Genomic DNA, 15,709 nt, shown 5'->3' on the forward strand with positions numbered 1-15,709 from the left:
CCTTTAACGAGTGGTTGCCTCATACAGCAACTGGGCCTTGTGAGTATACAGTATCTACAACTGTCTCTTATCCTGGTGACTTAATGACATTGTGCCAGATTGGGCTCCTAGTCTCCCTGCACACACAGTGAAAAAATTTGTTTTACTATAGCATGTTGGAAATCTATAGTCACAAGTACTGTTGATATTTTTACACACTATAGTTTATGCCACCTGATTATTGCAACCAGTTTCCAGATGAGTTGCATGTGTTTCTGAAAGTTAGTTTTTGTATAGTTAAATATTAAAGGAAGAAACCTTTTATATAACATTTTAAATGTGAGATTTATCAGGACAAATGAATGAATGCTGTTCAGCTAATTTTTTTTCCTTTTGCCTTTTTAGTTTTGGTGCCAACATGAGAGAATATCTTTTACTTGAGTATGCTTCTGGTCTTTTCTCACATCATAGGTAGGCTTGTAATCTTTTCCTTCATTATTTTTTTCTTGCTAGATCTTGTTTTGTATATAAACACAGCTGTCCATCTAGTTCAACACGTGGTAGTACACATGGTACTGCACTGTCCTATGCCCTCACATGTCCCATTTGATCCATAGGAAGGCAAAAAACCCTTACAAGGCTCAGTCTTAAAAGTGAAAAAAAAAAAAAAAATTCCAGACTCTTAATGGCCTGGATCACCTCAGGTGGTAATTACAGTGGTGGATGCCCTTTCCGTATGCAAGGAAAGCATTCAAGCCTGCTCTAAATGCTATCCGAGCTGAAACCTACTGTAAAAATGGGATGAGCAGGCATGTATAGGAAGCAGTCCTAACGCCCACCGCTCCCTTTGTTCTCCTCTGTCCCCTTTCTTCCTCACCTAAATGCCCCCCACAGCCTTTTCTGGGTAGGCAAGTCGCACACCAGTGTGCAGGTGCTGGCACAGCTGTGTGCGTCCTTGATTGTTCACCCCCACCCAGGAAAGCTCTACGCATGCACACAGCATAGTTAAAGTGCACGATCAAGTACACGCACAGCCGGGCCAGCACCTGTGCACTACTGCGTGACTCGTCGATCCAGAGGAGGCGGGCATTTAGATGAGAACAGGGGGGCGGAGGAGAATGGGGAAGAGGTGGGCATGAGAACTGCTTTCTAAACATGTCTGCACCCCTCATTTTTACAATAGGTTTCAGCTTTAAATGTAGATAAAGAATTTGCCAGAACTACTTCCTGTGCCAAGTTATACAATATTTATCCTTTCTTACTGTAAATAACCCCTTACTAAAAGATTTTTCAAAACTTTTCCTCCATATGCTGATTATCTCCCCTTGCCCTACTTACAAACCTAGGGACAAAAAGGTATTTTGTCAAGCATTTGTATTGTCCTTTGATGTATTTATACATGTTCATTAGATCACCTCTAGGGTGTCTCTTTATCCAGCTAAAATACATTGGTTAATAAAGGACAAATGAGAAGGCAGTGCACACTGAAGGCTTGAAATGCAAATCGCTTGAATTGATGGAGCAGAGTGTTAAGCCAGATACACAAACACTCAACCAAGGACACTTGGTTGAGTGTCAAGTACAAACCAGACGGAAATTTTAAGAGATAAAAAGATACGCATTGACATGCACACGATAATACATACCGCACGACAAAACGAGCGACTTCCTTAGACGTGTGTTTACCATATTGTTAAAGCTCCACAGCGACATCTCTTCACCATAGTCGATAATAGTACATAATACCATAATCGTACTAGATATGCGTACACATTCAGTTTGCAGACGTCTTCTCACAGTCTATTCCAAAATCAATCCGACAGCCGGAACGATTCAACCTCTTATTATCTGTCATTCTCGCTCAGTCGTCCGCACGTCTACACGTGAAGACTGTCAATTTTCCCAAAACGTTTGATTTTCGCTCACTGTAAAAGACGGCGGTTTAGTGTGTGTATGGGGTTTAAGTGTTAGTCTTACAACCCTTATCAAGTGTACAAATGAGAAAACATACCACACCACCATCATATAGATCCACCTGTAAGGTGGGATAATAACGACATACTAAATTTTCAGGTACATGAAAGAGATGCTGTGCACCTTCCTCTTATATTGCTTTTATTCGGGCCTTCAATCAACAGTCAGTGTATACAACATAAAAATCAGAAGTTGTCAAACCTGGATTCACGGAGGACTCTTCTTTCTCAAAGTGTACTATACTAAATTTTCATACCACAGCTAAAGCACCATACACACGCTCAACAGCGGTCTTTTATGCAGCACAATTGTCAAACATTTTTTGTTGTGAAACAAGTTGAAACAACTAAAAAAAAAGGCTTGCTATTGTTCAAACAACTGATAAGACTGATAAGAAGAATAGCAAGACTTTCTCTCTGCATCCTCCAGTCCGGCCCCCAGAATTGAGAGTACACTGGATCTGTCCTATTTAAGAAACACAGACTTTAACTAATTAAACCCAATTAAGGCCACCTGCTCGCATATATAGGTGCACCTCCCCCTTCATCCCTCACTTTTTCACTGTGTTTCTTAACCTATTGGTAACACAGGCTGGATTTCTTTTACAGATTTAGGCTACGGGTCCTGTGTTGTAGTCGTTAGGACCCTTAGACCTAGGCCCGGTTCTCTGCGTGCAGCACTAGCTACAATTGATGAGCTAGCATGGCAGTGTGGCTCATAGCAATAGGTGATGTGGGGTATATTTACCTTTAATCTATTGGCTATAGCTGTGCGACTGTTGGGACAGGCGGCAGTTGCCTTTTGGATGCTGGACTGCGTATTGTCTGCGTTGCCGGAGTGAGTGAGACGCGTGTTGAAGCACTTCCGGGTCACGCAGTCTACTTCAGCCTACGTCACGATGCACGCGAGAAGGCTGATACTCCCACCGCTGGCAGGGCAAACTGAAGCAAACGCCGTGACGGCGTCCACTTGCCATCTCTCACACATGGCAGGCATGTGCTTCCATAGCAGGGAGTGGCTCTGCGGCAGAGAGAAAACGCCATTAACAATCAGAGCGGCAAACGCTCCTGGTTGGGCGGAGTCGGCAGGTGCGGTGAGTTTAAAAATCAAGCTCACATTCAGGAGTGCACTTGCAGGGAGGATGGAGGCACAGAGCATACCTCCTGCAGAGCTGTCAAAAAAAAAAGTGGATCGAGCCAACCTATTCAGCAATCTCTTCCACTGACTTAGGTAATATGTTTTCACCTTCTACCAGTTGGCTGATGGTGTAATGGTTAAGGGCTCTGCCTCTGACACAGGAGACCAGGGTTCGAATCTCGGCTCTGCCTGTTCAGTAAGCCAGCACTAATTCAGTAGGAGACCTTTGGCAAGCCTCCCTTACACTGCTACTGCCAATAGAGCGCGCCCTAGTGGCTGCTGCTCTGCTCTGGCGCTTTGAGTCCGCAAGGAGAAAAGCGCAATATAAATGTTATTTGTCCTGTCTTGTCTACCTATCACTGGAAGTTTCATGTGTTAAGGTAACTGATGGTTTGCTTTGGTTTATTTTTTTTTTACAGAGTAAATTTATTGAAAAACAAACCTCATTGAAACCTAAATCCAAATCTAACAGATGTAGTAACTGCAATGATAAACTACCTACAGATTGGAAGAAAACTGATTGTCAGAAATGTTTGAATGACTTAAGCTGGCCATACACTGGCCCGATTTGCCGCCGTTTCGACAGCAGATTCGATCACTGGGATCGAATCTGCTGCCAATCGTTTGCGCTACACGCCGAATTTCGATCCATTTCGTCCGATCCCGTCGATCGCTCCGTGCGGAAAATTACCGTTGATCGCCCGCGGGTAGGGAGCGCGTCGCTAGCGGCGTTCGAGTACCCGACGACTGACGCAATAGAGAGGCAATACATTACCTGCTCCGCCGGCGCGACTGCCCCCGCTGTCACCGCTGCTTCTTCTCCGCTCTGGTCTCCGGCATGCTTCAGTTCCTCCTGCCCGGCAGGAAGTTTAAACAGTAGAGGGCGCTCTACTGTTTAAACTTCCTGCCGGGCAGGAAGAAGTAAAGCATGCCGGACCTGGAGACCAGAGCGGAGAAGACAGCGGAGACCTGGGGACTGGAGTCGCGCCGGCGGAGCAGGTAATGCATGCGGGCGGGGGGAGCGGCGGCAGCACCACCAGCACAACAGATTGTGAACGGTTTCAGGCTGAAATCGGTTCACAATCTGTTTGCAGTAAAGGTAGCCATACGATCCCTCTCTGATCAAATTCGATCAGAGAGGGATCTATCTGTTGGCCGAATCTGATGGCAAATCGACCAGTGTATGGCTACCTTTAGAAACGCAGGAATCTACAAAGATTGTGAAAAACTTTCTAGATTCATTTACATCTGAAATGCAGTCCACCTTTAAAGAGACACTGAAGCGAAAAAAAAATATATTATGATTTGTATGTGTAGTACAGCTAAGAAATAAAACATTAAGATCAGATACATCAGTCTAATTTTTTCCAGTACAGGAAGAGTTAAGAAACTCCAGTTGTTATCTCTATGCAAAAAAAGCCATTAAGCTCTAAGACTTTCAAAGTCCTGGAAGGGCTTTTTTATGACTTTTATTATCTCAACTGTTCCTGAACTATTTACTTTTTCTCTGCCAGAGGAGAGGTCATTAGTTCACAGACTGCTCTGAAAGAATCATTTTGAATGCTGAGTGTTATGTAATCTGCACATATTATAGAATGATGCAATGTTAGAAAAAAACACTATATACCTGAAAATAACAATATATTTTTTTTGCTGCTAATATTCTAGTAATTATTCATAGTACACAACCAATTCACTATATCATATATTTTTTTTCGCTTCAGTGTCTCTTTAAGTTATTAAGGGGGGCTTTGACAGATCAGGTGGCAGGCCACAACAGGATGAGGTTAATCCTGGACCCTCTCTTTCCAAGGCTAGTGGAGAGATGGATGTGTTCATCTGATGATTCTAAATTTGAATTAGGTGAACAACTATCAGAACTTGACCAAGGTTCTAAAGACAAGGTTCAGAAGATTGTTTAGTGCGGATGAGACTTTAGGACTTCTTAAGGGGAAGCTAAACTGTGAAGGATGTGGATTTTTCCTTTTAAAAGAATACCAGTTTCCCGACTCTCCTGCTGATCCTGTGTCTCCAATACTTTTAGCCACAGCCCCTCAACAAGCATGCAGCTCAAGTGCTCTGACTGAAGTCAGACTGGATTAGCTGCATGCTTCTTTCAGGTGGGAGATCCAGATACTACTGCAGCAAATAGTTCAGTAGGACTGACAAGTAACTCGTATTGTTTAAAAAGAAAATCCATATCTCTCTGTTTAGGTTCCCTTTAAAGCAATTTATGACAGTGAACAAATTCCTGAAACGGTGACTGAAACCTCTGCACAGGTCGTGATTTACAAAGGACTGGTGATGCCAGTGGTTTTTCTGTGTTCACAAATCATTAGATTGTACAGTGGAGGAAATAATTATTTGACCCCTCACTGATTTTGTAAGTTTGTCCAATGACAAAGAAATGAAAAGTCTCAGAACAGTATCATTTCAATGGTAGGTTTATTTTAAGTGGCAGATAGCACATCAAAAGGAAAATCGAAAAAATAACCTTAAAGAGGATCTGTAACATAAAAAGATCCCCTGGGGGGTACTCACCTCGGGTGGGGGAAGCCTCCGGATCCTAATGAGGCTTCCCACGCCGTCCTCCATCCGTCAGGGGTCTCGCTGCAGCCCTCCGTGGAGTCCGGGCAGCGGTGACGTCATTATTTACCTTCCTGGCTCCAGCGCAGGCGCTCTGACGGCTGTCGGCTCCGAACTACACGGAAATACCCGATCGCCGTCGGGTCTGCTCTACTGCGCAGGCGCAAGTTTCCGGCGCCTGCGCAGTAGAGCGGACCCGACTGAGATCGGGTATTTCCGTGTAGTTCGGAACGGAAAGCCTCCACAGCGCCCCCCGCTGGAGCCAGCAAAGGTAAATATTAAACTAACAGTCGGCACAGTCGCCGGCTGTTCGGAGGGCTGCGGAGAGACCCCCGTGGGACAGAGGACGGCGTGGGAAGCCTCATTAGGATCCGGAGGCTTCCCCCACCCGAGGTGAGTACCCCCCAGGGGATCTTTTTAATGTTACAGAGTCTCTTTAAATAAAAGATAGCAACTGATTTGCATTTCATTGAGTGAAATAAGTTTTTGAACCCCTACCAACCATTAAGAGTTCTGGCTCCCACAGAGTGGTTAGACACTTCTACTCAATTAGTCACCCTCATTAAGGACACCTGTCTTAACTAGTCACCTGTATAAAAGACACCTGTCCACAGAATCAATCAATCAAGCAGACTCCAAACTCTCCAACATGGGAAAGACCAAAGAGCTGTCCAAGGATGTCAGACAAAATTGTAGACCTGCACAAGGCTGGAATGGGCTACAAAACCATTAGCAAGAAGCTGGGAGAGAAGGTGACAACTGTTGGTGCGATTGGTCGAAAATGGAAGGAGCACAAAATGACCATCAATCGACCTCGCTCTGGGGCTCCAAGCAAGATCTCACCTCATGGGGTGTCAATGGTTCTGAGAAAGGTGAAAAAGCATCCTAGAACTACACGGGAGGAGTTAGTGAATGACCTCAAATTAGCAGGGACCACAGTCACCAAGAAAACCATTGGAAACACATTACCCCGCAATGGATTAATATCCTGCAGGGCTCGCAAGGTCCCCCTGCTCAAGAAGGCACATGTGCAGGCCCGTCTGAAGTTTGCCAAAGAACACCTGAATGATTCTGTGAGTGACTGGGAGAAGGTGCTGTGGTCTGATGAGACCAAAATAGAGCTCTTTGGCATTAACTCAACTCGCTATGACCCCCAAAACACCGTCCCCACCGTCAAGCATGGGGGTGGAAACATTTTGCTTTGGGGGTGGTTTTCTGCTAAGGGCACAGGACAACTTAATCGCATTAATGGGAAAATGGACGGAGCCATGTACCGTGAAATCCTGAACGACAACCTCCTTCCCTCTGCCAGGAAACTGAAAATGGGTCGTGGATGGGTGTTCCAGCACGACAATGACCCAAAACATACATCAAAGGCAACAAAGGAGTGGCTCAAGAAGAAGCACATTAAGGTCATGGAGTGGCCTAGTCAGTCTCCGGACCTTAATCCAATAGAAAACCTATGGAGGGAGCTCAAGTTCAGAGTTGCACAGAGACAGCCTCGAAACCTTAGGGATTTAGAGATGATCTGCAAAGAGGAGTGGACCAACATTCCTCCTAAAATGTGTGCAAACTTGGTCATCAATTACAAGAAACATTTGACCTCTGTGCTTGCAAACAAGGGTTTTTCCACTAAGTATTAAGTCTTTTATTGTTAGAGGGTTCAAAAACTTATTTCACTCAATGAAATGCAAATCAGTTGCTATCTTTTATTTAAGGTTATTTTTTCGATTTTCCTTTTGATGTGCTATCTGCCACTGTTAAAATAAACCTACCATTGAAATGATACTGTTCTGAGACTTTTCATTTCTTTGTCATTGGACAAACTTACAAAATCAGTGAGGGGTCAAATAATTATTTCCTCCACTGTATTATTGACCAGTGGGAAAATCCAGAAAAAGGTTTTTAGTTCCTAAATCCTTCAAACGCAGATTTCCTTTTAATGAGGCCGAGATTCAGAGGTGGGATAAGTGCCCAAAGTTGGATGCGGCACTTTCTTAATACTCCAAAGATGCAGACCTCTCCTTTGAGGATACTGGTGCCTTAAGGCTGCTTACACACAGGGACGTTACAGGCGCACGTTAGTGCAGCCTTTAACGCTCCCCCAACGCACAGCAATGTAACACAAGTGGGCTGTTCACACTGCCCACGTTGCGTTACATGTAACGCTGCACGTTCTTCCGAAAGTGCAGCATACTCTAGCGTTAGACTGTTTGCACATGCTCAGTCATGTTGGGGAGGGGCGGAGAGCGGCCAGGCACATGGCTAATTAATATTCACTGCACGTTGTGACGTGCAGTGTTTACTTCCTGGTGCGGCCGCTCTGTGCGGTGATTGGCTGGTGGGACCACGTGATGCCGCATGCGTCCAAGAGTACGCATTACGGACGCCAGAGTGAGCTGCACAACGCGGCTCACTCTGACGTCCACATCGAAGAGCACCAGGCCTTGCGTTAGGTGCACGTTATGCGACCTTAACGTAGCACCTAACGCAACGTCTTGGTGTGCAAGTAGCCTAAAAGACCCATTCGATAAAAAGGTTGAGGTTTTGGCCAAGAGGTCTTAGATGAAATGTTGGGTCTAAACAAAAAGGAAATTGTCTCCCATTTGTGTGTCCAGAAATCTTATTTCCTGGGTGGATGAAATTCAAGAACTATTGGCGGTGGGTACTCCAGCAGAACAGGTTCTTGAGTCCTTTCCTAGCCTTCATCAGTAATGCTCTAGTAGAGTGCCTTAGAGGTACAGCTGAAATTGCAGTTTTTGTAAATTCTATCAGAGGAGCAATTTGGCTAAGAAATCCGCCGGCATTAGGCTCCGCCCACCCACGGAGTCAACTCGCCGGCCAATTGGCAGCACCGGCGGGTTGTTAAGCTAACAAAGTGTATTATACAGGCTGCCTCCTGCCCTGGTGGTCCCAGTGATTGAGGGACCACCAGGGCAGGAGGCAGCCCTTCTAGTAAAAAAACACACAAATACACACACTGATCCTGACCCCCCCCCCCCCCCGCCCCCTGATCGCCCACAGCACACCTCAACCTGTCAACTAAGAGGCCACCCTGGTTATGACCGGTTCCACAAAATTCGACCCCTCATAGACCACCTGTCATCAAAATTTGGAGATGCTTATACCCCTGAACAGTCATTTTGAGGCATTTAGTTTCCAGACCACTCTTCACGGTTTTGGGCCCCTAAAATGCCAGGGCAGTATAAGAACCCCACAAGTGACCCCATTTTAGAAAGAAGACACCCCAAGGTATTCCGTTAGGTGTATGATGAGTTCATAGAAGATTTAATATTTTGTCACAAGTTAGTGGAAAATGACACTGGAAAAAAAAAATCAATTGACCCCCTTTTAGAAAGAAGACACCACAAGGTATTCCTTTAGGTGTATGGTGAGTTCATAGATTTTATTTCTTGTCACAAGTTACTGGAAAATGAAACTTTGTGAAGAAAAATAAATAAAAATCAATTTCCGCTAACTAACAATAAATAAAATCTTCTATGAACTCACCATACTCCTAACGGAATACCTTGGGGTGTCTTCTTTCAAGTATGGGGTCATAGGGAAAATGGACATTACCGGGCTCATCAGTTGTCCACTCAGCTATAACTGACAGCAACTGATATATAACTGACAGCAACTGATATATTTCAGTTCTGACAAAATGTTGTCAGAACTGGAAGGGATCATTGTCAGAAGAAAATGGTGAGCTTCTGACAATGGTGTGGTGAGCTTCTGAGAGGAACTGATGGCAAGGTAACTATTTAATGTTCATTTGAAGTTACCTCGTGTGTTTATTTTAAAATAATTTTACTCAGTACAGGTTCCCTTTAGGTAAAGTGCCTTGACATAATGGGGTATGTGTAATTGTTTTCATAGCTGCAAGATCAGCTTTCCCCAATATACATTAAATGTAAACCTTGTTTCAGCTGAACTATACTTATGTTCTTTGAGCATAATGGTGATATGGCTAAATTTCAGAAGTATTTGGAAATATTGGAATAAGTTGGACCTGACGTAAAATGTAAATACTAGTAAAAAAGTCGGTAGGAGGAAGGTGTTTGAGCTTAATCAAACATAAGGGAAGGAGGTCAAGGTATGTAACCCTTAATCTATTAATACTAAAGGAGTAAATTGAACTGCTTCTGCCGCAGGGATGTGAGTTTCACGTCCGTGGCTTTGGCTGCTGTAGCCGCAGGGATGCGAGACTCATGTTCCCTGCACTGAGCCGGATGCCAGGTCCCTGTAGACCTAGAAGCGGGGAGGGGGGGACATTGGCCGAAGGGGACTGATGTCCCCTGAGCCATTCCGTGCCTGCTAGTGAGAATGATTGTTAAAGTAACAGCGAACATTCTCTGTTACTAAATGCAGAAGTACATTACCGTTACTTCCTGTAGTAATGATCGTGCACCTGACCGAGGAGGCCAGCAGCGTTGTTCAAATGGATCATGTGATTCCTTGACCCCCTGTGTCTGCAGTGGGATCATCTACCAATTGGTGTCCTCCAGTCCCTCAATGATCACTATTACTACTAGTAATGGGGATCATTGATAAAAAATAAAAAAGTAAAATTTAAAAATAAGTGTTCACAAATGTCCGCAGTACCCCGATCCATCATATCTTATACTTGAATGATGACTGTTACAGCCAGTAACGGTTCTCATTCATCAAAACAAGTAACTGTGTGTTAGGTTACTAAGTAAGGCTCAGTTGAAATGTACGTGCAATTTCGGGCAATACAAAATCGCATGTATTGCTTTTCAATGGCAACGCGCACGTTTGTTATAAATTGGGGACTATTAGTGTTAGGAGTTAGGGCTGCTTAAATCCGATCCGGGATGCAGTCCAAGCGGCAGTCACGTGATTACAAACACTTCCTCCTTCCGAGTTGAAGGAGGAAGTGTTTGTAATCACGAGACGCGCGTGGAGTGCATCGTGGGAGGCGCTGAGGGATGGACAGAAGACGTCAGACAGGTAAGATTGAACCCCCCTGCCCACCCCGCACAGGTTTACTGGGAGATATCCGGATAGCAACTGTCCGGATGTCTCCAGGATCGGATTTGAGCAGCCCTATTAGGAGTCTGTGTGGCATGGCTGGGGTTAAGCATAGATAGGGGAAAGCTAGTGTTAAGCATAAACGGGGCGTATCTATAATCACGCAGTGAGGAAAAATTGGTGTTTAAAAAAAAAAAAAAAAAAAAAAAAGCGCAATAATGTAATGGGCATGAAATAACGGTAATATAATATCGGTAATTTTACTGATGTTCCAATGTCCAGTATAGTAGAATATCGTTAATTTAATCGATATTCTGCTATCACCCACCATACCTTAACTCTCATCAGAACCCTCCACTAACTATGCCTTACCCTAACCACCCCTCAATTACTTCTAACCACCCCTCAGTTACTCCTAACCACCCACCACCTACTCATAGTTACATAACTCCATAGTTATTTGGGTTAAAAAAAAGACATACGTCCATCGAGTTCAACCAGAGAACAAAGTACTCCTAACACTAATCAGTCCCTATCTAAAAGAACTGCAAAAAAGCCATAGGCGCACCTTGAGAATAATGGATTGCTGCACATCCAGTTTATCAAATGACTTATCTGTGATCTCATTTTAATCATAATGAGTTGTAGAATAAATTTCGATCTCTTATAGCTTGGGCCACTGTCACATAAAAATAGGTATTGACAAACTCAATCCATCATGAAAACGAATGTCATTTTCAAAATGATGATCAAACTTTGGAAACTTTCATCAAAAGTACATGAGTCAGTAGCTTACAAAATACCCACTTTTGAATAGCCCTGGTTCTTAGCTTTCCACAATGGTGACATTTGTGGCATTTTTCTGATGCCCTGACTCTTCTAGGGCTATGCAAACAAAGAATGACGCTGTAACAATTAGTGCAAACAACCAAAGGCGCACCTTGAGAATAATGGAGTGCTATGCATCCAGTTTGTTATCGAAAGACCTATATGTCACCTCATTTTAATCATAACGAGTTGTAGAATGCATTTTGATGTGTCTTATAGCTTGAACCCCTGTCAAAAAAAATATATCGTATTTCGCGCCGTACAAGACGCTCCGAAATATAAGACACACCCAGGTTTAGAGGGCAAAAACCAGGGGGAAAAAATACTAAACCTGGTGCGTCCATATTCCAGGAGCGTCTTGTACATGTCCTTCTGTGTGTCCTCATGTGTGCTCCTTTGCCCCCCATATCCCCATGTGCCCTTCTGTGTGTCCTCATGTGTCTTCCTGTGCCCCCATGTGTCCTTCTGTGCCTCCCATGTGTGCTCCTGTGCCCCTATATGTCCTCCTGTGCCCTCCATGTGTCCTGTGTGTCCTCATGTGCCCCCTCATGTGTGCTCCTGTGCCCCCCATATGTCCTCCTGTGCCCCCATATGTCCTTCTGGGTTTCCTTTTTTGCCCCCATGTGTCCTCGTGTGCCCCCCTGCCTTCCCCGTGCCTGCCTTCCTCCCTCCCTCTCGCCTGCCTGAGTCTCCTGGCCCCCCCGGATGGAGTGTCAATAGCGGCGGCAACTTACCTTTGGCAGGCTCCCGCGCTGATCCTAGATCATTGCGCTGCCCCCCGCTAGCCTCCTCTGCCTCCCCCCTGTGTATCTGCCCCCCCCAGGTGTGGGAATAAGTAGCGGTAGCTAACCTCCGCAATGCGCTCGCGATGACTGCAGACATCAGTCTTCCCGGCACTTCTCGCTCTAGTGACCGGCTTGAACTGATGACGCGCAGTTCAAAGCCGGTCACTAGAGCGAGAGGTGCCGGTAGCTTACAATACACTCACTTTTGAATAGGCCTGGTTGTTATGTTTCCATAATGGTGATATTTGTGGCATTTTTTCATACTATTCAGGGGCTATGCCAAACAAAGTATGACACTAAAATACTGAATGAAAAAAATTGGCCTGTCCAAAGCCACATGGACACTTTGTCGTTCATTGCATGCTAGATGCTCAGATAGTTATTGGATGTCATATATGGGGTATCCTTGTCAACCGTGACAAGTTGTAGAATAGATTTTAGGGGGGGGGGGGGAGGGTTGGGTTGAGGCCTATGTCTTGTGAATTATCTTTTATGCCAAAATGAATTAAAAGCAATATTTTTTTTCATATATTCAGTACCAAGATAAAAAGCATGCAGGATGAAACAAAGTGACAGAATTAAAAACTGAATATTTATTACCTTTGGGACTTACCTTTTTAATATGTATGCCATGAGGGTATATTACTGTTATTTTTGCAAATGAGGGCTTGTAATTTATTACTAGGGTACAATGTGAAAACAAGAAACAAAACCCACAAAAAATACCTACATATGTCCAAACAATTGTCGGATAATATGTGGATTACTGCACAATAAATGTGCGCTGCAATATAATCAAGACTGGTGTGCTGATGTACCTTACAGTTATAGTACAAATGTATATTATCCACATACATTGTACTATAACTGTAAGGTACATCAGCACACCAGTCTCGATTTATATTGCAGCACACATGTGCAGTAATCCACATATTATCCGACAATTGTTTTGGGGGCCACACAGGGTCCCCCTTTCTCAAGGCATGTGCCACAGGTATAAACCAGCCTGTCCCCTCCGGTCCCCCAATGACCTTAGCCTAATTCCCCATGCATTTCCCACTCCCTTGTGCTCCTGCAGCATTTCTCAAGAGCCGCCACTGCCCATCAGACTTGCTCCCTTCTTTGTCACAATCAAGCAAGCTCTCAAAACCACCTCTTTAACATGGCCTACCCACCCCCTACCACACAATAACTGCTGAATATTTATTCCACAGTCCTACATGGCCAGATTTCCGCACAGGCCAAATAGGCCCGTACCTAGGGCGGATGAAAAATAGTAAGAGAGCTGGGGTGGCTGTCACATACCGGCAGCAGATCAGCCGTTGTTAGGCAATCAGCTGTCTGCTCCAGCCATGCTTTTCTCCAGTCTCTCCTGCATACACGCAAGAGCGCCCCTCCCTTCCTCTCCACTCTGATGATACTGAGGGGAGGAGGGGCTGAGCGCTGTGCTATCCACATAGCCAAGCCGGGAGATTCAAACGAGGCAACTGGTAACTATGCGGGGGCTGCAGGGAGGGGAAATAACGTGCATAGCGAGTGTCTCATAGTGAAGTGTGTCTCTCAGGAAATATATTGCTGCTAACTCACTGTACTGGGTGAGTGTCTGACTTTTTTTTTTTTTTTTTTTTAAATTGGTACCTATTGGCTTTAAAGAAAAAAAAATATTTGTTGCTACTGATACAAATCCTGCAATAAAGCTGCACTGTTTCTACTTCCTGCTTTGATGGAAGAAGACCTATTGCTAACATCCTCTGGTTTTCAAATGAGCTTATATGCCTTATCTGCGGTGGCAATCACGTGGTACAGGGGGGGATCAAATTACAAGTTGTGATTAGACACAGATGATGTGAAATTAGACAGGCTAAGCTCTCTAAATACATACAGGGTGCATTTTTCTATGTTTTCCTTTTGTCCTGTGTAAGAGTTCAGGTCCACTTTAAAAGAGAAACATTGATGGGATGCTTTTGGAGAGGGAGATATTTAAGGAAATGAAAGATAGAGAGAGGCAGAGAGGGGTAGAACATTTAGAGACAGGAAGGTAGGGTGGGGGTTGAGGGGAGATATAGTATGAGCTATATAGTATGAGATCTAGTATGAGCATCTGTAAGATTCGCCCTTTCCTGACCTCTGCCACTACCAAACTCCTCATCCATGCCCTCATAATTTCCCGCCTTGACTACTGCAATGCCCTGCTGTCTGGTCTCCCTATGACCCGAACAGCCCCACTGCAGTCCATCATGAATGCGGCAGCCAGAATTATGCACTGCTCCCTTCGCTCCACCACGGCAGATCCCCTCTTAGAATCCCTCCACTGGCTTCCTATCCAGTCCAGAATCAGATTCAAGATACTGTCTCTGACCTACAAATCTGTCCACAAAAACTGTCCAACCTATATTTCCGATCTTACTCAGAGGTACACACCAAGCTGCTCACTCCGCTCTTCCAATGAACTTCGCCTAACCGCCCCCCGCATCACCCAGTCCCATGCACACCTCCAGGACTTCTCAAGAGCTGCTCCAACACTAATGAACTCCCTACCTCCACCCATTAGGGCAGCCCCCTCCTTCAACATCTTCAACAAAGCTCTCAAAACTCACCTTTTCACTCTGGCCTACTACCCCTCACAAGTGCTCTAAACCCACATCTGAACTCTGGTCCCCTACCTTTCGTGTCCTTACCTCTCCCTCTAGATTGTAAGCCTTTGGGCAAGGTCCTCCTCCTTTTGTGTCCTACCTGATCATGCACCTCCATTACTGTGAACCCATGCTATGCATCTGAGTGAACTTAACTTGCCTAATCTTCATGCTCCCCTCCAGTGACTAAGCATTACCTGGTATTCTTTCTGTGGTCTTACTTGTATTCATGTATTGTCATTTTGCTATATGTCTCCCCTAAATATTGTCTGTAACCTAAACTAATGTCCAGCGCTGCGTAATATGTTGGCGCTTTATAAATACAATAAATACTATACACAGTCACTCAGCCCCTACAGACTACGGAGTGAGTGCCCAGCTGGGAGCTCTCTGTCTCTCCCCCCCTTCTTCCAAGCCCGTGACTTCTAGAAAGTGAGGCTGCTGCGTGCTTGTGTGGGGCAAGCCCAGCAATCACTGCAGCCTTATCTATCATCAATGAGATAACAGAACAGAGCTGCCTGGCTTTGTGTGTGAAGAGGAGAGAACACAGGAAGTAATGAGAGCAAAGTCACACTGTGATGATCCTTCAATGACTGAAGCCTGTGTGACTCTAACAGCAGAAATGATCTTTCTGCTCGTTGTAGACAGAATCCTGCTAGCCTGGTCATAATCTGCAGTGCTTCCTACCTTACTCCCAGAATGCTGTATTTCATGCCACCTCAACACCCTTCCTGATGTCCTCTCCCATCTCCTGTCACTCTCACTGCTTCTGCCCTTTACATCTCCAAAAGC

At 44.8% G+C, this 15,709-nt stretch overlaps 1 protein-coding gene across 1 annotated transcript in view; it reads left to right on the forward strand.

The window, feature by feature from the left end:
• The window catches only part of NUP85 (nucleoporin 85), a 203,380-nt gene that overhangs the window by 141,684 nt on the left and 45,987 nt on the right, over positions 1–15,709 (forward strand). Inside the window, exon 13 of the mRNA XM_068261938.1 lies at positions 385–450. Coding sequence (XP_068118039.1) covers positions 385–450 — 66 coding nt within the window. The remainder of the gene's footprint in view (positions 1–384; positions 451–15,709) is intronic.

This window comes from Hyperolius riggenbachi, chromosome 12 (genome assembly GCF_040937935.1).
Source record: "Hyperolius riggenbachi isolate aHypRig1 chromosome 12, aHypRig1.pri, whole genome shotgun sequence".
NCBI classification, from domain to species: domain Eukaryota; kingdom Metazoa; phylum Chordata; class Amphibia; order Anura; family Hyperoliidae; genus Hyperolius; species Hyperolius riggenbachi.